The sequence below is a fragment of the Taudactylus pleione genome, unplaced genomic scaffold (assembly GCF_031769625.1).
Source record: "Taudactylus pleione unplaced genomic scaffold, aTauple2 ptg000129l, whole genome shotgun sequence".
In the NCBI taxonomy this organism is placed as follows: Eukaryota; Metazoa; Chordata; class Amphibia; order Anura; family Myobatrachidae; genus Taudactylus; species Taudactylus pleione.
In genome coordinates this window covers 5,467,465-5,493,476 of record NW_028284531.1, presented here as the reverse complement: position 1 = coordinate 5,493,476, position 26,012 = coordinate 5,467,465, and the positions used below count along the sequence as shown (strand labels likewise).

The window sequence follows — 26,012 nt, the reverse complement described above, 5'->3', positions numbered from 1 at the left end:
CCCAAATTCCCAATAGTGTCTGTATTTTGCTGATTCCTCATAGCCAATTATACTTGTATTAGTTGTATGGAACTTATCTCTGGCTATGGTGACTGTGTAATACAGTCTGCTACTTTACCACCAATTGTTATATTGAAGATGTTGATTTGTAAAATCTTCCATTAGATTTAAAAGAAATGTCATAAAGAAGAGCAAATGACAAAAATCCATCTGGTTTTCTCTAATTGTTTTATAATTCTAGTTTTATTTATCATATTTAAGTGATCATTGTGTTTTATTTGTCCCATTGCAATATGCTACACGTGATATAATATATTGTTTTTATTTTGTCAATCAGCGCTACCTTTCTTTTATTCACAATTGTTTTTGTTTTAGTGGGTTGCAGTTCCCACTTTGGGCAGTATTCAATTTGGCTGCGAAAAGCCGTTATGGGCGATTATTTTAATTATCCCCATATTCAATTTCAAAGACACTTCACCGATGCGAAAAGGCTTTGTTAAAAAATGTGAAAAAAAGTGCAGATTTGGGGTTTAGGGGTGCAGGCTTAAAAAAAATAGCCTGCACTCCTGGGAATGTCCCCTAAAAATGATCTGTGTCAATAAAAAGTAAAAAAAAAAAAATCGGCACACCCCAAAAAATTAAGTTTAATTTTGAGTAAAAAAAAAATAAAAATGGGGGACAAACTTCTAAAGTACCAAAATTAATTCCAGAGGGGTTCCCAAGAATGCGGCAGGTGTTTTCTTCATTGCGGCTAGTAGCGGCAGGTGCAATTTTGAAGAATTGTTAAAAATAATTTTATGGACTTAAAAATATGCTAGCACCCATTTTCATGTACCTCAAATTTGATGGCCATAGTTATTTTTCCCAAAAAAAATTCCTAAATGCTGTTCTTCATCACTTCTTCACAGGCACATTTATGCACCTGCCACGGTTATTTAAAATCCAGACTTCCCTTCAGCCTAGTGATACCCCATGTCTGGACATCTTTAGGGGGGTCCCAGGAACATTTCCCGAAAATTCCCATTACTTTTCCTATACTTACATTTCCACCATGTCCCGTTTTCACCGGCTCCAAATTGAATGCGGAGATAAGCGGGCATGCGCCCGATACTTGATCACTGCAGAAACCTCCGATGTGGAGCGAAAAGTCCAGCACGGACTTTTCGCTCCCAAATTGAATATGACCCATTGTGTAGCTGCTCATTTGACAAGATAGCCTTCTAGCAGACTATTTTGCGCACCTGCTTCTATTTCCTCACTTATTTATCATAATACATCAAAACAGCAGGTGTGTCACAATGTGAATTATAAGATATGTGTCTTGTAGTATGTTATTACAGTTTGAATATGGTTGGAGACTTGGAGGTCTATGTACTAAGCCTTGGAGAGAGAGAAAGTGAATGGAGATAATGTACCAACCAATCAGCTCCTGACTTTCACTTTACAGGCTATGACAGTTAGGAGCTGATTGGTTGGTACTTTATCTCCATTCACTCTATCTCTCCCCAAGGCTGAGTACACAGACTGCATAGGCATACCAGGGCCCACTCTATACTTTTAGTGTAGTGTAGGGAATAAGTAACAATATAGTAGGATTACTTGTATAAACATAGCACACTTAGGGGCCTATTCATCATCACTTAATTTCTACAAAAGCAGATGAAAATTAACATTTTCACCTCCAATTGTAGAAATTAAGTTATCGGACCATTCATCAAGAGGGTAAAACAGCAGATATCACAGAAGCTTGCCTGCAGGAGCATTCGCCATCTTCAGATGACGTTCTCTCCCGCTCACTGCAAGCAACCCATTCCTTCCCTATGGGAAGGAGGTCCGGGTTGTGAAGAGGGATCTTTTGGATCCCTCCGGCTCCTTCCGCCGGACGTCTGAGATCTTATGTACTTTGAAAAGTTACGCGGAGACGGCTGATTTTCGGATCGGCTGTCTCCGCGCCGGAGCAATGATAAATTGTTCCGGTGTTCGCAGTGAGATTAAATGTTAATTATTGGGGTCCTTTCAGACCCTGATAATTAACAGAATGAATAGACCCCTTAGTAGTTGTCATATAACTGAAATGAATCAGGACTCCAGGAACTGTGCTGGAATAATGGTAGTTTATTATTGGGCATGCTTAGTGATACGAGGTACATGAAGTCACCAACCATTATGATTTCCCCCAGCTACATAACAGATGCATTTTTAGGAAAGTATGTGTTTTTGTCAATGAATAAGGATACTTTAAGGTGCAACCTTTAGAAGAATTATTAAATGCAAAAATTCCCCTCCACATACACACAAATGCACACATTGGGGCCCTGCTTTTTAGCGTTCTGTTAATACATCGGTTATATAATATATGTATGGTTATTTTTTTTTGCGCACTTTCCTTTTGGGAATTTATCTTTGGCCTGATGCTCTCAGCTGAAGGATGTCAAAAAAGGGAGCCATTTACAGTACAGTACTGTACTGCATTAATGTTTCAAATGCAGTATTTAATGTAAGCAAGGTGTGTATCTATTGTACATTTACAACTCAAAAAAGGCTCTGTTGCCTTTATATATTTGTTGTCAAACGAACAGCGTGTGCTTCAGTTGCTGCATAATCAGTGTCAGTTCTTTCATAATAAACTGTGGTTTGACACATTCATTGTACTGCCCCATAATGATGTTTCCTTCTCTGCAGGAGTCAATTGTCAATACAATTCCTGCTGTGAAGCTGAGTGGTCCTGTTATCCCCACTAGGGGGCCCATATATTCACAGTGTATAACTATATTTAGTTCTGGTTATTGAAGACATTTCGGATTATACTTCTACTATAAATTTCAGCAAGAAAGAATAATATTGTTTGTTCTTGTAGATATAGGGCCAAATGTAATAGGGTGAGAGTTTAGAAAATGTGAGAGATAACTCTCACATTTTTAAACTCAGCCAATGTAATAAAGTCACAGAACATAGAAACTCGCATATTTTTCAGACTCAAAAAACTCTCATCCAGGTGTTTCCTGTTTTGAAAATAAAACTCGATCAATGTATTAGTGTAAGAGTTTTACTGCTAAACTCTAAAATTTTCTAAACTCTCAACCTCTTACATTTGGCCCATAGTATTATTTATAATGAATATTTTGGCATTGGCTGGATGAAATGTATAAAATGTTTACTACAAAATTGCATGGTGTAATTGTCCAAGTGCATTAGGGCCTGATTCATTAAGGATCGCTGTTGCGATTGCAGCTCCGTAATCGCATAATAATGATTGTTATCGCAATGCCATCGCACTACCAGCATAGAGACGCCCACTGCCTCCCGCTACCACTATCTCACTTCCGTAATACCTTGAAAACCTCCATAAACATCGGTAACATCGAGTACCATAGTGGCCCCTCATGCAGAAATACAGCCGCCCTGACCTCACTTAGAAATTGCTAACCTCTTTACACGCAGTAAGTACTCAAGCTGCGTATGCAATCTCATTGGCTAATTTATGCATGCCCATGCAACGGCGTTCAACCGGTCAGGCACTCCTGTGTTTCTCCGACCACTTCCCCGTCACCACCCCCAAACGCTTACTGTCTGTCAATCATTCTGCAATGGCTCTGCGTGGTCTGCTTGATCGCAGTGTGATCACAGTGGTACCTTTGTGCACTGTTACGCATGCGCGAGATGCAACAATCGGCATACTGCGAGCGCTGTTGCACTTGTGATCCTTAGTGTGCACTGGAAAACACCTTGCATTTGCACTGCTATGCCGGGATAGCTCACACCACATTGTGCGCCTGTCCTTCACTCTGGAGACCTCTCTACAAACTAGTGTGGCTAAGTGTGTGGAGACATGGGAAATTCTGCAGAGGCACACTGTGCAAACGTTGAAACATTACATTACAGTCCCACCACCTAACACTTTACTACCTCACTGCCTAACACTTTACTATCTCACCACCTAACACTTTACTATCTCACCACCTAACACTTTACTACCCCACCACCTAACACTTTACTACCTCACCGCCTCACACTTTACTATCTCCCTTCCAGTAAAATAAACTTTCTCTCTGTTTAGCCTAATTTTTGACATCAATTAAACCTGAGCGCGTAGGGATATAAGGATTGTCTTGATTACATGTGAGTGTGAAGCTTTTTATTACATTGCTCAGACTGTGCCTGGTAATTGGCTTCTCTGCTGAAGTGTAATATGAAGGTGCAAGATAGAGCCCCTTAAAAGTATCGGAAAAGAGAGCCAAAGACTGCCAGCTCTGATTTGGTGAAGAAGACTTTGACTTTGAGAGTCCTTTGAGGTATGGAAGTAACTTTCTATTCCTATGCTAGGAAAAACACTGAAAGTGGGCACTCATCCAGTATATTGTGCTTCCGGGTTGTAGCCAAAATGTTGACAATGATATTGTCGATGCCACAATGTGAACAGTTATGATGTTAACATTGTTAAAATATGAGTTTGTTGTTATTAGTTGCCTTTCAGGTGTCCCATGCAGTAGATTCTGTTCACTACATTTGAAAATGAAATAAAATATGGAAACTTTCAGTGGCAGCGAGATACAGTAAATGATCTGAGTTTTGTAACTGGGCCCTTCTTAGCCCCATGATACTCAGCCTGCAACCTCAGGTGGGTGTAACTGAGAGCCCTACACCAGACAGCACTGTGCAGCCAGAGAGGGAGGCGTGCATGTCTGAGGAATTGCTACATGGTTACATAATCGTGGGAATTTATAATGTGAAAAGCTCCATTACAGACAGAAAGTAAAGTGGGACTTTCAGTATGTATCAATTGCTGGTATTTTTTTTAATTTTTTTTATAGTTTTCAGTCTTGCCTTTTAAATTTCACATCAACAGCTCAGATTAGTAGCACTATGACCACACTGACATCTATCATTCTCACAGTGCGGTCAGGGTAATAGGTCACATAATCCAGCTGATCTATTTGTCCAAATACTATACATAAGGAACTCTGCTGTTGCTTATAAAGAGCACAGAGAGGCCTACAGATAACAGGCAGCAATTATTTCTATCTTGGACCATATGCACTGTGATTATTTCTGTTGCACTTTCCCCCTCCTCACCATGGAAGGAACGCACCCACTCTCCACCAGCTCCTGTACATGGAGATTCGACAATTACCCTTTATGGTCTGCCTAAGTGCTAGATCTGCAAGGGAGCTACGCAAGGAAAGAAAACCAGTGGCATAGCCATAGGACGAGCAGGGCTAGTATGCTAACATAAATCTTGGCCTACCTGGCACCTTCTTATTTTTCCGACTTGAGCACTTTCGGTGTGGAGGGCAGTGTTGAATACAGTGGCTTCAGGCTTATCTGGGTCCCTGCAGGTGGCGGCTTTCCATGTGCCTTCATAACCTGCTCCCTGCTCTAGTCTTTGCCAATTGACACTCATTATTGTGGCACATATTGCTATACGGTTGGCAGTTATTTTTATCCTTTGCTCCACTTCACTTCAAAACCCAGCTATTCCACTGGAGAGAACACAAGGGGCACACAATGGGAAGATGCAATAGGGCAAACAAGGGAAAGAGACAATACAAAGGATAGAGAAGGGGGTTGTTAGCAGAATATTACAGATTAAACAAAATCAATGAGAATGGAGAAACAATAGACTACTCACCACCCTAATAAATATGGCCAGTCTGGTAGCAACAACTGGGAAAGAGCTCACTGTTTTATACAGATAAATCATCAGCAATGTAACACCCCTTTCAGACAGAGAAAAGGACCCAGGAAATTGTCAGGGCTTTTCTTTGTGAATGGGTCAACCTGGGTAAAATTGCTGGGCTTCAACCCTGGTCGCTATCAGGGTTATTCCTGGGTCCAACCCGGGTTGTCTGCTGTGTGAAAGGCATGATCCGGGCCAAGATGACCCAGTTCATACCTAAAAGGAGCTGATTGTAGGGCACAGTGGACACTTGAATATGACATCATATCCAAGCATCCACTGAGAGACGGAAGACCCGGGTCACTGGAAGACCCGGATCCGGTGTTATTGGTGATGGCCTGGGAATAACCTGGGTCCATCCGCTGGTGTGAAAGGGGGTAAGTACTGAAACCCTGGCTTCAAACCGTGTTAAATGTCCCGGGTCCGAGCCGGGTTAAAGCCGGGGTTCTGTCTGAAAGTGGTATTACAGTTCACTTTATTATCTGTACAAATGGTGCAATCTGGTGTCTTCCAAAGTGAGTAGGATGTGCCTGACAATTTGGCACGAACCCTGCCTAGTCCATGTTGTCACTTTGATAGTGTAGAACAATTAGAGGTGTGTGACCGGATCCGTGCTCCACGTGACAGACATTTCCACAATTTTTATTCTAGATTATTAGTGATTTATTTGTGTTTTGGGTGTTAAGAAGGGCTTAAGATTAGGTATTGCAGGATGCTTTAAGTATCCCAGCACAGGTTTTTCACCAGGGTAAAAGCCAAGGGACATTTAGGTATGCACTGTTCAAATCCAGTGATGTAGCATGGGCAGAGTGGGTGGAATGTGTGCACTGGACCTTTCCTCTGGCGGGGACAGGGGACACTGCCAGGGATGTACTACCCATGCTTTCATTTTCTTCATATGTAATAATTGGTACCTGCTCCAGTGCACAACTGTGTACTGCCTATTGCCATAAAAAGGCCACATGTAGACATTGTAATTCCAGCGGGGTTTCCTGTTCACATACTTTGCCCCTTGACCTCTGCTCCACCTCCTTCTCTTAGTATCATCACTTATAACTTCAACTTCTACATCTTTTTCCCTGACATCACAGTTTAGGTAAATTCTTAGCTCAGTATGTTATTCACCCCCTTACCAAGCAAGTATGTCTGTACTGTTTGCTTATATCTGTTTGTTTTCCTTTACCTGTCCTACCACCAAGTTCTTCCATTTAAAACCAATGTAACGCTGGATAAGAGTCAAAATAAGTACTGTACTTATAAATCCATGTAATAGTTATAAATGTACAATTTGAGGTAAAATATATATATGTATGTAGTCACAATTCATGAGGTAAAATGTAAATGTGTGTCATGTAGTTATAATGTAGTATTGTAATTCATGATATATGTATTTAATGTATTTACATATCTATTTATATGGTACTTTTTTTTCTCTGTGGTGAGGGTGTATGACGGTGTGTTGGATGCACTGGAGAAAAAGGGGCGGAGTGATATGACTGGGTGTGGTCGGGTTCCTGTCAGGGAAAGAAGGGCCAAGTTCAGAGAGAGATTAAAAAGAGCTGTTAGCAGCAACTGAGGGCGAGGCTGCAGATCTCTCTCCTCAATGCCTGTCCTCCTGTGTCCCGGGCAGTTGGAGAGCGGCGATGCGCTGCCGGGAGCAGGGGGCAGAGCCGGAGAGGGAGCTAATCTGGAGCAGTGGACACTGAGGGGGTAGCGTATTCACTCTGCCCTACTGGCGCTGGAAGGGACAGCGGCCAGGAGGTGGTCCTGGCAGGGGTACCTCTGACAGGAGGAGAGCATCATCAACAGAGCGGCTTGTGTGGGCTGAGGTGGCCAGGGTCGCGGTGGCAGGTGCAGCTGACAGGAGAGGAGGGAGATGGCGCTATTAGCCACCTTTCAGCCATACCCATCATCAGCACAATTCCGATTAGGAGCCCCAGCATAGGTGCACTGACCTAAGGGGTAATCCATGCAGTGGAGAGTAACGTTTGGGGACACAAGTTATTGGGTAGCAGCAGTAGCACTGACCCATATTGAGTAGTGTCAACTGCGCCCACACCATTACTAAATATCCCAGACACAACCAACCGTCATATTATGGATTAATGAGGATCATATATGATACCAGGCCCAGCGACAGAGGGGTACAACGGGTACACCTGTGCTGGGCCCCCGAGGTTCACAGGGGCCCCGAGGTTCTGGGACACAAAATGGGGCCTTGCCACATAATAGTTATGTAGAAACTGAATAGTCTGTCTGCCCATCCAAATAGGCAAAAATAAAAAAATATTAAGCCGCCCAACACCCTCCCTTACTGCTGTCACTTGGTCCGGTCCGGCGATCTTGTACTGGCCTGGGCTTATGACTGGCGTGCGAAGCACGACGTCATTACGCTGCTCCAGGCACCAGCTCTTCCCTGATGTTGCGGCCTGAGAAGAGCAACACTGTGACTGCAGCCCGCAGCCAGAGAGCACAAAGTAACTGGCTCCCGCGTGTACTGTCAGTTACAGCACAGCAACTGCAGGCATGTAGCACCAACACCTCTCCCACTACAAACACCCTCCCTTGCAGTCCCACCCTGGAGCCAGAGTGACTGGCAACGCAGCAATCAACAGACAGTGTGGTAAGTCAGCTTATTTTTACTTTTCCTTTTGCTGCTTCTTCCAATTATATACTATGTAAAAATGAGTATAAGCAGAGTGGCTGTTATATATATGTGTGTATATATATATATATATATACATATATATATGCAACAACAGCTTGGCACTCCTCCTCTCATGTGATGGTGGGTGCCCTCCGCAGGCAACAAGAAAACGAACATCAGTGGCAGCGGCACTCCTCAATAAAGTACAATAATGGGTTACTGAGAACCTTCTTTACTTCAACGTTTCAATCAATAAAATGATTTTCATCAGGAAGATAATACAATACAAAAAACACTTACCTAAATAGCATATCAAGTACACCACGAGTGCGGCTGGCTCCATCCGTCTGAGAGGGCGTCTGATGTCATCGCGTATCACCACGCAGCTGACGTGACATCCAGAGTCCCGCTCACTATGGCAACCAAAAATACAAATAACGTGATCACACCATCACCAATAAAAACAATGAACATAGCAGATCTAGCGGCAGTACAAATAATCCATATCAAAAGTAATGAAAGTACTGATAAAGCAACACTGAACGGGTTAACAACATGTAGCTAAAAAAAAGAAAAAATTAGAAATTTACAAAAATTACTACTCAATAACATGAAAACATTTTTAGAAAAATAGAAAACGATATATAGGCATATTAAATATCTGAAGTAATACCTAAAATTAATTAAAGCAGGACAGGGACAGAGGGGGTCATTCAGACCCGGTCGTTAGCGCGGACCAGGTCGATGGCCCCCCACAGAGCATGCGCACATTCGGACCGGGTCGATGGCCCCCCACAGAGCATGCGCACGACGGCGCCGACGCCGTCGTGTGCATGTGTGAGACCCGCTACGACCGACAGCGCCGGTGGTAGCAGGTCTCGATCCAAAGGGGGCGAGCTGTCGATGTTGATTGACAGCTCGCCCCGTTTGGAAGGCGGGCCGGGGGGATGGCAGCCCAAACGGGGGCGTTCCCATGGGAACGCCTACCGTTTGGGGGCGGCCCCACTGACATCACTAGTGATGTCAGTGGAGAGCTTCCGGCTCAGACAGAGCCGAAAGCTCTCCGGGGCTTACGACAAGGGAGACCCTACCCTAGGGTCTCGTCATAAGCCCCGATGGTTGCGATGGTCTTGACCATCGCGACCATCACCTTAGGCGGTCGTAAGGCTGTGGGTGTTAACCCACAGCCTTACCACCGCAAAGGAGGACGTCTTGAAAATTCAAGACGTCCTCCCCTCATTCAGACCGACCGCACGCTCTGTGCGACCGGCTCTGAATGAGGTCCAGAGTCTCATTCAGACCATATGGTTGTAGAGTATTAAGACGGTGAATCCAAAATGCCTCCCTCTGTAGCAACTTACGGGCCCTATCTCTACTTCTGTGACCATCAGGGACCTGATCAATCATTTTGTATCGTAGGGTGGATAAGGTATGTCTATGCATCCGAAAATGTCGGGCCACTAGCTGCTCATTCTCTTTACCAGAAAGGGCCAAATGAATGGCAGACCTCTGCAGGGCCATTCTTTTGCAGAACTGTCGCGTAGTCTTGCCTACATATAATAAACCACAGGGGAAACATATAAAGTAAACTACAAATTGACTGGTGCATGTCAATACACCATTAATCCTATATCTATGCCACACACAGTGCATAGATATAGGATTATATTGGGCTCTGCTAGGCTAACTCAGCTGAGCTTTATCTTATTTGACAGTTAAGGAGAGACACTGATAGTTTTGGGTCTATTTTCATTACTTCTTACAGGATTCAGGGGTCTATTTACTAAGCAGTGTTAAGAGACAAAGTGATAAAAGTGATAAGGTGCCAGCCAATCAGCTCCCAACTGTCATTTTTCAAACACAGCCTGTGAGATAGCAGTGAAGAGCTGATTGGCTGGTACCTTATCACTTTTCACTCTGTCTCCTAACACCGCTTAGCAAATAGACCCCTTAGTGTCTTTATACTCTAACCCAGAGGATTGCATGGTCTGAATAGAGTAGATCTCAAAACATATGGGATTTAATAGAGCAACACTATTGCTCACCTTACAATAGGGAGAACTGGCGTAGAGACTTCTTATATACCAGAAACTCTTTCTCTGCTCATAGGACTACTTCTCTTCTTTTATACGGACTATGTTGTGGGCTTAAGGAGAGTTGGGTATATGATTGTCGATTGTTAATATAAGAAATATGAACATTTGTTAGTGTTAGGATATAGTAATGTATTTGTACAACCAAAAATGTATAAGGTGGCGCTAAAGGACACAAAACATTCAAATAATAAAATATTCTATTTTAATCACGATATCACAGTAAATAAAATATAATATAAAAATTACATTAGAACATATCCATATAATAGAGGAAAGGCAATCCTCACTGTGACTCAAATAATGTACTGAATAGGCACAGATTCCTATGTACTAAGACACTAATGTGTCCACATTCTAATAAATGTGTCCAAGAAATAAAACAACAATGTGTCACATAAAAAGCTAGAATACACAGATACAGTAACACACCTACTTCTTCAATATCAGCTACAAAGAGGTGCCTCTTATTATATATTTTTTTCTCTTTTTTTCCCCCCAGGACTGTGAGTATATGGAATTCCATTGATATACTGTATATATGCAAAATGCATTTCTAAATCCACTTCACTGGAACTTTAAAGCATCTGTGCACTAGCACTACTGCAACATTGTATTATAGCTTTTTATGTGACACATTGTTGTTTTATTTCTTGTACACATTTATTAGAATGTGGATACATTAGTGTCTTAGTACATATGAATCTGTGCCTATTCAGTACATTATTTGAATCATAGTGTGGATTACCTTTCCTCTTTTATATGGATGTGTTCTAATGTCATTTTTATATTGTATTTTATTTACTGTGATATCGTGATTAAAATAGAATATTTTATTATTTGAATGTTTTGTGTTCTTTAGCGCCACCTTATACATTTTTGGTTGTATCTTTTTTTGTGAGAAGCTTGGCAAAGCCTTTCGTATAGGTGTGCAGCAAATTTTGACACTTTGTCCATATACACCACTGTTGGTGCCAGGTACCTCTTTGTTTTATAGTAATGTATTTGTATCTGTTATGTATGTTTGCATGGTTCACTATAACAGGACACTGGAAGTATGCTCATTGTAATATTGATCTTTTAGTGTATGGGAAAATAACCTAATACCGGGTATATGGTAATGTAGGTAATTATCAATTGTTATTGTATGTATATGATTTAAGGATGACAATCATCTATATTAAACTGCAAGTCTACTTACCTGTATTATTCAATTTATTTATTACTTACTCATTCTTACATTTACATAATAGGTTTTCCTAAGTAGGCCCTGACTGACTACTGATACTTGGGTGGAGGCACTGAGTTAAAGGAGGTACACCACTTAGTGGGAGGTAAAGAGTGGGTACATTAGACTACAAGAGAGTAGGTAACCTGGTGTCCCTGTTAGAGCGTAAAGGGGTGGTTACATCAAAACCCCACTTTTCCTCTGTGAACCACACATCAACTGTTCCTTTTACCCTAATTGAAACATATCTATTGTCCGCTTATTGTTGTATGCTCTGAGACTATTAAAGGTTCTTCAGTGGCCCTCTTCACCCTCTCAAAAGTCATTCTGTTAAATGAATTCACTATTTCTCGGTGTCAGTTTTTCTTTTCTATGATCAACAAAGTTGAACAAATCAGAGCAGGAGTTCCTAAATATGTTTGATTATTGTCATATGACCTATGGATTTCCTGCTATACAAATATCCACTTCCTCCTAAGTACCGTTTTAGTTTCCTGCACTGATAGTGATTGTGATTCTTGAAAAATTGATATCTGTACGATCAAAATGATCTGGTATTATTTTAATTACATACTATTGTGCATTAACATTGATTTCTTCTATCACTCTTAACTCACCATATAATTAGTGTGTCTTTTAACCAATACACTGAAACTTGTTGGCCAAACACTTATTTGCGGGCTGCCAATATGGGATTGTTATGCCCCCTAAACAAATTATCCTGTAATTAATTAAGGTTTTACCATATCAATAATATGGTTCATTTATAGTAAAATGAGTTTTAATCATATTACTAATAGTGTTGCCACTTTTAAGGGCACATATCACTCTTATCTCAAATCTATGAGACGCCGAGTATAGTTCATACAGTATGTTAATTAGTGTTATCTTAAACTCTAAAAACTTTCACTAGTTGATTTATATAGAGTCTTTCTGTTTCAGTAAAAAGAAGACACTGAGATCATGGTACTGGTTGATGGAACAGTGTATTCTCTAATTTTGCCAAACTGATTATTTAAATGGAACATCCAATTTCTGTGTATTCACATTTGATTATTTTTTAGCATCTCAGAACCTCAGCAAATATAGCTTAATAGGGCTTTACAGAAGACATGTATGTGTTATTTTGTATAATTTGCTGATATTTAAAATACATGTACTACATTGAACCTGCATCTTTACATTGCAGTGCATCTGTTCATATAACACCAAGCGAATGGGGCTAGTGCTGAAATCCTCTTTAATTTATTACTCTTTGCGGGCGAATCAGTTCAACGTAATATGGATAACGCTGGGAAGGAGTTCTCGGATTTATTATAGAAATCCGACTTAAGTGTGTGCCGCGTTGCTGTTTTCCAGCTTAGTGTGGCGCTAACAGCATCTCGGCCGGCACTTTAGTTGGAGAATGCCAAAGTCACATCCGAAGTGGGAAGTGGGTGCAGGTAAGTCCTTGTGCAGTTTCCTGATATTGGAACGAGGCGTGATGCAGGGGGTACTTGTTCATGTCTCTGCCTTTGCTGGATGATGCGGAGGACTGAGATCACAGGGGAAAGGGAACTAAACCCCACCGGGTATGCAGAGCGCGGCTCCGGAGACGCTGAGGTATGGGAACCTGGTACCGGTGCTGACTGGGAATGCTGGTGGAGGAGGCTCTGTAACGTAGCGCAGGTAGTGGCAGATTACCGGAACTGAGAAGAGCAGAGCACTGGCAGTGGCACTATGAACTAGAGCTGGCAGCAAACGAATTCACCAACTGAGCACTGCACCTGGGACACTGGAGGTAAACGAGACAAGGAGCACAGAGAACTAGCACACAGACTAGCTGTGTCAGATGTTGCATTGGCAACTGGAGTACTCCCAGGAAGCCCTTAAGTACCCAAGGCTGGAGCTGGATTGGCTGTCAGAGCCCATGTGAATCATTTAGACTGGATTGGCTCCTTCCTGACGTGACCATATCCAAGATGGCGATGCCCAGCACCCGGCAGTGTTTGCACAGACTCCCAGCCACAGCAGCACCAACATGCCAGAGACCCAGCGCTGTCTCTCAGGGACCGCCCGCACACTGTGCTAACCGCCAGCAGCCTGCACTCCTGCCGGACAGTCCCCGCCAGAGCGCCTAGACAGGTAAGTCCCGGACCCCCCGCGGTCCACCAGAGCGAACAGTGACAACCTGTTACCGTGCCTAAACTGGCGCGGTAACCGGAATCTCCCTACTTACTGAAGGGCGCGGTGGGGACAATTGAATAGCTCAGGGAACTCTTTTCTGTCGCTATACATATTGCGTTGAATTGAATTGCCCCCTTTGAAAATAAGAAGTATATCCTCTTGCTAACATGTAACACCAATAGCAGTGAAGTGCGCCAATAGTTTACTACCATGCTATTTTTTTGACGACGCAGCTGCGGACTCTGCACATCTGGTTGTACAGTAAGAGAAATACCCTTGTTTGGACGTGTATCTTTTGCACCTAGTATAGGAGTAGGTGCAAATGTTCTTTGATGATCTGTAGCAAACCAAAGGCACCCGTAGAGGCGGTTACATCACAAGACATGTACAACTTTATATATGAGCGAATTTACACTATATTTTTTTTAATGCATGCGACTTAAAAGTACACCCAATTTACTTGCAACTGTGCATCTGGCCCCATGTGTAGGTAAGTAGGCAGAAAGTGACTTAATCCTGCTTTCCGTCAAATTAAAATATTTCAGCATGTTTTAAGGAAGACCGTCTCAGAGCCTGCTTGCAATGCATAATACATTTGCCCATAGTCTAGAGATAATAATCTACAGATGAAATGTCCTGCATTAGCAGAGATGCTTTGTGTTTGATACATAGAGTTTTGTGCTGTCCCTGTTACTAGATTGTCCTCAGATAACCTGTATCGGGGAGTTTCCTCATATCTGTAATATGGAGTGGCTCATCACATCATTGCCACATACGACTGCTGCTCATTTGACACGCTTGGCGCTCAGGACTGACAAGCTTATTCTCGGGATGAACATAAAAAAATAAAGGACTTTTTTTATTCTGGCATCTAAATGAACAGCTGGATAATCTCTGGGTGGGGAGGCGTTCAGATCACAAAGAAATATAATACACAAGCTTAATATTAAAATCTAATTATTCATTCTATATAAATTGTTCTGCCATGTAAAATGACTTGTACTGCGTATACTAGGACTACCCAAACCCCCCTCCCCCATCAAAAAACCCCATCAATATAAGGTTATGAAAACAACAGATACTCAGAAGTAAAATGATCAAATTTCTTCCTAAAAAGACACTCCTCATTCACATAATTAAGGTCATTTTACCATATTGATAACTCACTGAAATGGTCTAATCCGTTTCATTGTCTACGATGAATGATGTTAATAGCCCAGAAACCCTAAAATGTATGTTGTTGATATATAAAAGAACTACTAATCATAGGATTAGTGTGATGAATCTGTATGGAAAAGTTTCCATGCCTTGATCTGTTGACATTGTGCTTTTATTTTGTAGCTGACTTCAGGTCTGTGTCCTCTGTTATCAGTTGTCATCAGTCTGCATTTGTCATCAATGGGACTACTGATAGGAAGTCTACAGTGCAGGAAAATATATCACCCCACCATCACAAATATCCCGTGTTCTCATAGGTTGGTGAAACATACTGAAGTAAAAAACCTACCTACATCTATTTGTGCTGTGTAACATATACAAATTTGCACTGCGTATGCATATTTGTTCATATCCGACACTTTTGCCACCTTACGCCTACAGAGGCTGGATGACGGAGACATATAGAGATAAAGCATTGGCATTGTACAATATACAGGTGTGTCTCTGTAACTGCTTATATGGATACCAATTGCAATATCTATTGGGGCTGATACAAGGTCCTTGCTAATGATGATCGTCATCAGCATGGACCTTGCAAAAGACCCCTACACACCCAAAAGTCTTCCCAGCAGCACTGCAGAAATGAACAGTGCGGGACAGTAGTTCACCAGCAAGTAAAAAAAGGAAAAATAATTTACAAATCTATTACCCCAACACCCATCACACAGGAATGTTTAGAGGAGCTCTTATTCTTTTAGCATGGAGCAGTTTCTTCATTTCAGGTCAGATTCCGCATAGGATTCAGCCCTGTGCTTAACAGGCTGGGACTGAGTGACATTATGACAGGCGGACTTCCTTCTCCCAGCCCAGGCTGTGACCACTGGTGCTTGGACTTCTTTTTATAGCAGCACCAGAGCAGAGAGCGACATCCCAGGCAGGAAAGAAGAACTGCATGGGTTGTGACAGGAGCAGGGTACTAGAATGAACACTGGTCACCTTTAACTTTTAAAAAGGACACATTGGTTGTCTTGCAGTTGAATAGTGATAATGAATCAAGCAGCCCACATAGCTTATTGCGGTCACACAAGGACCTTCACGGCCCCTGAGCCGCCACATAGATAGTACATCTTACCCTATTCTACGTCACTGGTATTTAACGTTTCTACTAATCTGCATTGGCCACAGTTGTGATTGGTAGAAATACAGGCTGCCTCTTCACTAATGATGTGATGACAGGGAGACAGACACCATTTGGTCCACCCACAGTGATGGCTGCTCTCTGGTCCCCAACATGTGAGGTCTATCAGTGCAGTCAATCGGTTTTGCATTGGCCATTCAAGTTTTGTTGATCAGACAGTAAAGGCATCACTTTACAAAGTTTTGCCTGCCGGGCCAGGCTCATCACGTCATTTGCCGCGCCCTCATCATGGCAAAACAGGTCCGTAGGGGATGGAGCTAAAACAACGCGATTTGCATCATTTTATCCCCGTCCCCTCCATACGTATTAGCAATTCCTGGTATTCTCTCTGCATCCTGCCCACTTCACAAGAAAGTGGATGGGATGCAGGAGATCCAAGTACTCTTCCCAGGAGTCCAGGGACTACCCAAGTCTCTCGTACATTCCCGGGAGAGTGGGTAAGTATGCATGTACAACAGTCATATATTAATCATGAGACCATGGGGACATCAGGACACTTTTTTAATTATTTGTGTCACTTTTTTGCTTTTACATTTTTATTTCAAATATTGGCCCTGCACAAAGCCTATATAGAGATATTAGATGTTGCTGCTTCCTAATGAATATATAGGCTGCATTCTCATGAATGATCCAATGGTTTCCTCTCAATTAATTAACGCTTGCATATGCCCAGTAGCTTGGCCAGATCCAGAATGATATGATTCCATAAACAATAACTTTGCTTTTTTAGTCTTCGCAGGGACAGCCTTTTTACCAGAGCCTATGTCCACGCAAAAAAATATTGATAAATTGTGCTGAAAAATAATTTCTTACTGCGGCAATATGCAGTGATAACGAATTCCGCTAATCGTGGCAAAAATGCACGGCATGACAAATAGCCCCCAAATGTTTTATCCTATATCATCACTGTCTACATAATCAGCTATTTTCTAGCAATTGTGAGAGTTGGGCTTAACGCAGCATGGATATAGTGTTGTAACATTGTAATGTGTGCATTAGCACTCCTTTTGATTTTCACAGGCCTATTTATCCAGCTTTTTAACTCCATTAATCACACGGAAACAGTAGTTTCTGTATTATTTTTAAAAATCGGGTAATCTGCTGTTTAATAAGTCCAGAGATAGCACAGATATCTTCTGCTAATGGCAGGATCTGAGCACATCGAGATCCACACAGAGGAGTAGCATGGTACCATGGCGCCCGGAGAGAGTGCATATGTCATAGCGCCCCCTGTACTGAACTGTGCCATTGGGGTATGGCCAGCCTGTGGGGGAATACTGAAGTGAAGAGAAAAACAGTGGCAGTATCACACTGGGCGTAGAGGTCCAATTGGGGGAATAGAATGCTTTGGTGATCTGACATTAAGGAGTAGCTCCTTTGGCACTGCTTTATTTATGTATAGCACCTAGGATCTAACTTTTATCTCCTTTGAATCATTGTTATTAGTCAATAGAGGAGATTGTATTCTATATTCTGATCATTTAACTTAAATTGACAAAGTACATGTGCTAGAGTGAAATTCCACAGGGTGCTCAGCTTATTACTGCAATTACTGCCCCAAACAGCTATCACTGGAGTGGGAACACCTATGGGAAGCTCCATTCTCAGCTATGGTTCTACTTTGCAAATTTACTTTGCTCCAATATTAATGTGAGTACTACAGTACTAACCGTGTTCTGTCTAGAACCATTATTATTATTTCAGGTCTCCTAATATTTTTTAAAAGACCTTTCAAATAACACTGTGTGTTCATGCCTGAGAACACCTCCATTACTTTAAATAGCAAAGCAGTGACTTTTTTTTAAACTCATACCTTGTAATTGAAGATTAGGATCTTACCTCAGATGTGTAACTACAGTCCATTGAAGCATAATGAATGAATGAATGAATGAATGAGGAGAGAAGGAGGGAGGGTATCAAACAGGAGAGGGGAGAGGAAAGTGCCGATCAGAGAGGGGAGATGATAGAGGCCAATGTGAAAGGAGAGGGGAGGGGCAAAGGGCCAATCAGAGAGGGCCAGTGACAGAAGCCAATAAAAAAGGAGAGGAGAGGGGAGGTGACAGAAGCCAATAAGATAGGAGAAGAGAGGGCCAGTGACAGAAGCCAATAAGAAAGGAGTGAACAGGGGCAAAGAACTGATCACAGGGAGGGAATTAAAGAGGTGAGAAGTGAATGTAATCAATGTGACAGGAAAGGGGAGGTGACAGAAAATGATCAAAGAGGAGGGAGGGCCGGAGGGGAAGCAATCTGGGCAGCTTGAGGGAGCATGAAATGTAGAAACGGATCTCAGATTCATAACTTATTTAGGATATAGAGCAAACAAACAGAGATAAAAATAACAGGCATTCGTCACACTGTGCAGCGCCCCATGACTGGATGGCGCCCTCTGTCCATTTTGGCGCCCGGAGCACATGCTCCACTGGAACCACCCTCGCTACACCCCTGGATCCACATACAATGTATGTGAACGCTGCAATCGTGCTATTCATCAAACTCCCAAAACAAACGATTTTGGATCTCGTCTCTGATAGCTCAGGTGCATTCGCCGGTTCTTTCCAATGGAAAGAGCTGCCAGAGTGCGAAGAGGTATCTCTCCAGATTCCTCCATACCCTCCAGCTTGTTTAGTGCACATGTACGAAATACAGTAAGGAGACTCATGTGCAGAAACACTGCGTTATTCGGTGATGAGGAACAACACAGTTTTGGTGGCCTTTTTGAGATGAATGATAAATTGGCCCCCTAGTTTTATAGAACCTTGAGTTGCATAAAGTGTTCAGGCCATAAACATTTTACTTACAATACGTGGCAGATTCCTTTGTCTTAAACAGTACTGTATGAGCCTTTTCAGACCATTTAAGGTACACACTACAGCATTGCTGCAAAAATGTAGAGAATTGATATTTCTGCAGGATACCCCTATTTACACCACGTCCTGGCTCCCGAGCTCATTTATCTAACTCCCCTACAACTTAGCCTTATTATAATTATTGTGTGTGGCTTTATGCATGGTCTATACTGGATTCCCTACTCACATACCAATAGGCAATTGTGCATAAAGACAAGTATATGAGAGGTTTTCATACAAACTTCAGATGTTTTGGAAGAATAGGGACATATGAATTAAACAAATCTCTTTGCACAATAGGTGTCAGTGGGACCCAAAACTTGTTGGCCATTGTATAATTTATATCATTAGCTTATAAAAAATAACAAATTCAAAAGGTTCTACATACTTCAGTATACTGAATGATGGATGATAAATCTACTGTTAGTCAGCATTTGGAACTTTTGGCTAGATTAACTGACCTATTGCCTATATTATTGAGTAGACATTGTATATATTAACTATCATGTGGCTTTATTAACTGGATACAGAATTGTATTAATATACACTGCACTGCTCTAGGTATTGGACACAGCATTGCACTAATAGTCAGTGAGTTTGTATAACTTAAGTTACTCAACATGGTGCTATATTAATTAACTGGACATGGCGCTGTATTAAGATAGTAATCTGTTACATGTTACCTGTACTTATAAAGCTGTGTAGGGGGAAATTATAATTTTGCATTGTGACCTTTTTCCTCTGTGATTCATCTATTCTTTAATGTTGTTTTACATATTTTGTGGGTAATATAATATGGTAGAAGTCATGAGATGAAATAGGCACAAAACTGCTGCTCATGAGACTGTCTGTCTGCACAATGCACTTACCACCAATCATCTTTCACTAAATAATAAAGAATCATCAATAGCTTTACAGGAGCAGTTAATATTGTAACAAAAGAGTAGTTTACAAATACCTCAACATTTCTGATTTCAATTGAAATGATCAGTTCTTAGATATGCTACATAAATCCTGTGTACACAGCACCTATGGAGTTAAAGGTCCACAAGATGACCATTTGTCTATAATTTTTTTAATGGACTCAGTTGTGCCTGGGAAGAGTCCAACTCATTAAGTTATAACTGGGTGAGAGCATCCTGGACTCATTAAAATACTGCTGAGCGGGAGAGAATTTGGGCCATGGTGACCGGTAATACCTCATCAGGGTTTTTATACTTTCTAAACTCTGAGGCACAGCGTCCAGTCTTCTTGTCTTTCACCAACCAAATAATGTGCCAGTTACATAAGTATTCGACAACTGATACGTTTTACTTCAGCTACCTGATTTATATTCCTGCACAAGTAATGATACTAGACTGAAAATAAATCTGAAATAAACATCTGTTTATATATTTGACACTTCAATGCTATTTGAACAGATTGGTCTAATATGCTGCTTTTGTTTTCAAGGCCCAATGTTTGCGGATCTCGTTACAATGCCTATTGTTGTCCCGGCTGGAAGACTTTACCTGGAGGGAATCAGTGTATTGTCCGTAAGTTCATCTCTTAATTGTTTCCTCTCACGCTATTACTCAAAGGGAATTTAAATAACAGAGAGAATCAAAAGATATGTCTAAAATATGAAGGACATGACATATTACTTGATTAATTATATGACCAATCCTAAGGACTAAACCTTAATTGCAACCTTGAGTCCTTTTGCCTTCTAAAAGCGTAACTCAACTTTAAACTCAATGTGAATAGTTGGCAGTACATCCATGTATACATACATAGCCACTTCAAATAAAGAGGTTGCTCATTTCCAGCAGAATCATAGAGCAGACTGACAGCCCAGATAGTTCATTTGATAGTGCTGGGACTGCTATGCTTTTGCCTGTCTGATGTGTAGTAATGTCAATGTAGGAGAGATGCCCAAACAGAATTTCTGAACTTATTACTATCGTTTGCATTATTATGATACCAGAAGGGACTGTTTAACCATGAAAATGTTATACTGTATGTTGCTCACATACACAGCAGATGCAGTGCTTGTGTAATCTGATGTAAAGGTACAACGGTAAATACACTGTGATATGTGCAGTTTACTTTAATCCTCCTGGCTAACACATTGAAACATTCTGTTCAGGAACAAAATGACCTTTAATTGGATGGAAACTAGTAAGAAGAGGTTTTATGTGACGTAGACTGTGTAATGAGGGGAACACAACATGAGATTTGGGATAAGGCCTGAGATGATAATTATTTGTTTTTATCATTATGATCGTTATGATGCTAGCCTCGCTGACACTTATCTGTGTAGGTCAGCTGCCACAACAAGGGCTTGCTCTGCAAGATAAGTCTCTGTACCATAGGTCTGGTAGAGAACCAAAGCATTCTGTGCCCCACTACAGATGTGTCCACATACATTTAGCCTCCTTGCGCATTAAACAGCCCTTCTGTAGCACTGAGCATCTTTCGTGCGACTTTCTCCCTTTAAATGCATCTTATTCGCACATCGATGTGTATAGGATGCACAAGCAGCTTATACTGATTAATATGGCATGCCTATATTCTGTGTGTGACTGCTGGTGTATCTGCATGCACAATGCAACGTTACAGTGTCATTCAGCGCTCACGTGTTATGTGTAACGCAATTTGTAGCGCACAGAGTATAGATGTATGTGGACACTGGCTCATATATAATAGCTTGTGATTTGCAGGAACCAGCACAATTGCTAATATACTGGCAATATAGCCCATCGATTTAAAGAGGCAATCATTTAAAAGACATAACCAAGTTGGTTTTGCCTTTTACATTATTGCAAATTTAAATCTATAGGTTAAATCCCCAGAATCACACTGGTACCTGCAACTCACGGGCATTACATACTGTATGAGCCCCGTACTGTAAATTGTAAACACATTACAAGGCACTGGGAAGTTCACTAACACTATACAGCATTGAATACATTGTATTTAAAGTTTTATATATATAATGTGGAATACAAAATGAATGAATGACTACTTCTAGTAGTGTGCCGTATGTGTACATATTATACACGGAATAGCCTTAATCATACATGAATGTGTTTGATTTGACTCTAGAGCATAAAGGGACAGGCTTGTTAGTATCATTTATCAGCTATAATTTATAAAACACTGTACTGTCCTATAGACAAATACCATGATAACAATACAGCGACATCCATTTCGGCAGGAGGTGAGGACCTTTCTCCCTAAAGAAAATAATAGTAAAGCACTATACTATAATGCAGCGCAGAATACAGATAATAAAGGGTGATTGCAGAAGTTTGTCACACACAAAAATGTAAAGTACTTGTGTGAGGATTTAAATCTACCAGTGTCTATGTTAGGATGACATGTTCTCTTTTATGTCAGCATTTAAAATTCTTACTGTAATAGTTGTGGTTTGATTATGTGCAGTGGTCATGTCATGTCATCATATGCAGCATACAGTGCATGGCCGAGAGGACGGGATTTACTGTGTATTAGAGCATCATGGCCCTGACACCTACTCCTGCTAAAGGGTTTATTCAATGGGATGCAAATCACAGCATTACAACCCCCAATAGTTGCCCTTTGTCCTCCCCCTTCCAGAGGGCAGTCCAACAATGTCAGCAAACATGCAGTACCCAATGTACTCCTAATTTATTAAGTATGCATGTATAGTGCCAATAGACCTAGGCACAGCAGTGATATAACATGAGGTAAAGCAGTACCTAGCACCATGTGTGAGCAGTGTAGATGCACCTGCCACAGTAAAGTTTCCTGTAAAATTGCATATAATTGCTGCCAACTGTGTACACTTTGGGCATTCTTCAATGCTATAACATTTCAGTTTTACCATAGCAGCAAAACACTAATGACAATAAATCTTTGTTCATTTTAAACAGTATTTCACTGCATCATCATAATTTCTCACCAAATATCCTGCACAGATGTTACATCACTCCCTAAATGATGTGGCTCTAAGCGGGAAGGGTCATACTACCTCAGCAGATTTAGGTTACATGCAGGCTACACCCTGTGACTGATGTCAATGTCATGCGAGGAAATCTGTATTTTTTGACTGTAAAAACAAAGTATATTTCACAAGTTTCTTTTTTTTTGGGAAATTCTATTCCTATATAATTTAGAACTTTTCTAGTTTTTTAAGAAGTTTTTCTGTCTTGCCATGTTTAAATTTGAATTGTGATAGCTTTATTTAATAAAACATTGATGAAACGGCTGAAATGTAAAACCCTAGAAATGTTTTTTTTTTTGTTTTAAATTGACCTATTAAATCTTAACACATTTATATAATTATTGTTCTGTCCACATCAGCAGCTTTTGATTAATGATAGAAAACAACAAAATTGAGTAGAAATTAAACTTTATAATGACTGAGGGCTTGATTCACATTTTCACAAAGCCGATATTTATGCAGATCGAGCGATTGTTTGCAAAGTCAATATTTACACAGATTGAGCGCATGCACAAAAGCAGCACTGCACTCGTGCAGCAATTCCATCGCAATTACACTCATGCAGAGGAACAGCTCGCAACGTGAGTGACAGGTAGTCAGCCTTTGGGGGTGGTAACGGGGGGTTAGAAAAACGCAGGCCTGTCTGACCATTTAAACGCTGCTTCATGGGCGTGCATGATTTAGCCATTGCGATCTCCTTCACAGCATAAGAGCTCTCTGCGTGTCAGGAGAGCTGCAGTGTTTGCGGCTGGTCAGAATTTACTTTCATTCTGCGTGACTGCCTGATGTGCATCGATGGTACCGATGTTTACGCTGTTGCACGTCGTCTGATGGATATGAGAAGGCAGCAGTGGGTGTCCCTATGCTCGGCTATACTTTGGAAGGCATTAGCATATTTTAGCAACTGCCCCCCATAAGAGATAGCATACATCTTGGAATCTGGCCCTGAGTATATAGATTATGCAATGCACATAGACTTAAAGGCAGCTTTTCTGTTTTATATTAAAATATCTCACATGTATAAAACGGGATGTAGTTTTATTGCCGGCGGACGGGATGCCGGTGGCCGATATACCGCCGCCTGCATCCCGCTGCCCAGCATGGTTCCGACACCGATATCCCAAAGGATATCAGGATACCGTCGTCTGCATCCCGAACCACTGGAATCTCGAACGTCCACACTCGGATAAGTTTACTAGTTTCCCTGGGAATGGAAGGGGGTTAGGTTTAGGCACCCTTGGGGGAGATTAGGGTTAGGCATCCCCCCAAGAGGGTTAGGATTAGGCTACGTGGAGGGGGGATTAGGGTTAGGCACCACTGGGGGGAGGTTAGGGTTAGGCACCCCCCTGGGAGAGTTATGTTTAGGGTGCGGGAAGGAGGGGGGTTAGGGTTAAGGGGGTAGCTTGTTTTGCTTTCTCTCAGCGTCTGCTCCGTGACACCCTCTTGTCATCATTTGGTTAAATGGTAATATTATACACAGTATAAAAAAGTACAAGTGCTTGCGATAGATGAAGACTTATTTATCTTGCCAGTTTACCTCATATTATTATTTCTAAAATTGTCATATTCTTACAGCCATTTGTCGTAATTCCTGTGGGGATGGATTCTGCTCGCGGCCTAATATGTGCACATGTCCAACTGGTCAGACTGCACCATCGTGTGGATCTAAATCAGGTGAGTTGCATCAAGAGTTAAGTTGCTGTTGTCGCATTACTTTATAACTGTAACTAAAATTGGAAATATGACTGAATCCTTTGATTCATATACTTTTGAAGAAAAAAAAACATTATTTTGCAATTATCCCTCTCCTCGCTTGGGAATTTTTAAAATTCCATTTTTTTACAGTTCCTGGCTTGTACTGCCCAAACTCTTGTAGCATTTGTTTGTCTAGAATCTAGATCATAGGTATTCCTTCATCACTGCCTGTGTGTCACTACATGGGGACAGAGATTGAGATTTAAAATGTGCTTCCCCCAACATGCGTAGGAAGGGCTCACGTTTGCACAGTCCTCTCTACTCATTTTTGGGCAGCAGCTCTTGATGTTTGCTTCCTGTTTTAAGGCAGAATAAGCAGGACTTTGAGGGTTTATCTAGCAGGACCTGTGAGACATCGAGATCCGCAATAAATAAAGAATTGATACTTTGTTATATTTCTAACTTATTTTTGTGGTTCTCCCTTAAGCATGACGATCATCTTTAGAGTCCATGGTTCAATGTCAAAAATTATATATTCTTTGAGCAGCCACAAGAAATGTCTGTCCCTGGTAATGGAGGGGGCTGTGGCCAGGGCCAATACTACCATTGGGCAGCATTAGACTGCTGCCTAAGGGCGCCGGCTCCTGAGGGGCGTCGTTAAGGTGACTGAGGTCGCCAGCACAAAAATGAAAGAAGTCTCTGAAAGAGACATATTTTTGCTACTTAATAGAGCAGAAGTGGATTATATAGACAGCTGCTGCACCCATACTTTCCCCTGCTCTTCTATTCATGTATTACATGTCTGGCTGGCTCAGCATTGCAGGCTGGTAGCAGTGTCCGTCCTCTTCCCCTCTCCCCCTCTTTGAAAGTACACAGGTGACTTGAGACATTTATAAACATTTGTGGTATATTTAGCCCAAACTACAGTCAGACATTTTCTGGGGCAGCTCACACATAATGTGGAATAGTATAATTACAGATGTTGCATTGAATATTGGATGGATCATAACTTCATTATCAATCTAATCTTCTGGATGTACTATGGTGCTGATGTGGTGTTGAATGTACACCTATTTAGCATATGTTGTGTGAATTCACACTGTGTATGCTCAGAAAGCATAAGCAGCTGCGTACAGTCATCTGCACTTTGGATCCTTACTGTCAAAGAGGTGGAACTGGTAGTGTGGATGGGGATTGCAGGGGATTGGGGGGGGGGGGGGCGCTAGGCTGAAGCTATGCCTAGAGTGCCAAGAAACCTTGCACCAGCCCTGGCTGTGGCTATTTTACGATGTGAAGTTCAGGTACCATTAGTAGATACTTTGGCGCCCTTCAGCTGA

The 26,012-nt window shown here is 41.6% G+C and overlaps 1 protein-coding gene across 2 annotated transcripts in view; it reads left to right on the top strand.

Annotated features, from left to right (window-relative positions):
- The window catches only part of FBN1 (fibrillin 1), a 291,935-nt gene that overhangs the window by 20,481 nt on the left and 245,442 nt on the right, over positions 1 to 26,012 (top strand). For both annotated transcript variants that reach the window (XM_088472976.1, XM_088472975.1), the window contains exons 2-3: positions 20,466 to 20,548; positions 24,556 to 24,654. In XM_088472976.1, coding sequence (XP_088329102.1) covers positions 20,466 to 20,548; positions 24,556 to 24,654 — 182 coding nt within the window. The remainder of the gene's footprint in view (positions 1 to 20,465; positions 20,549 to 24,555; positions 24,655 to 26,012) is intronic.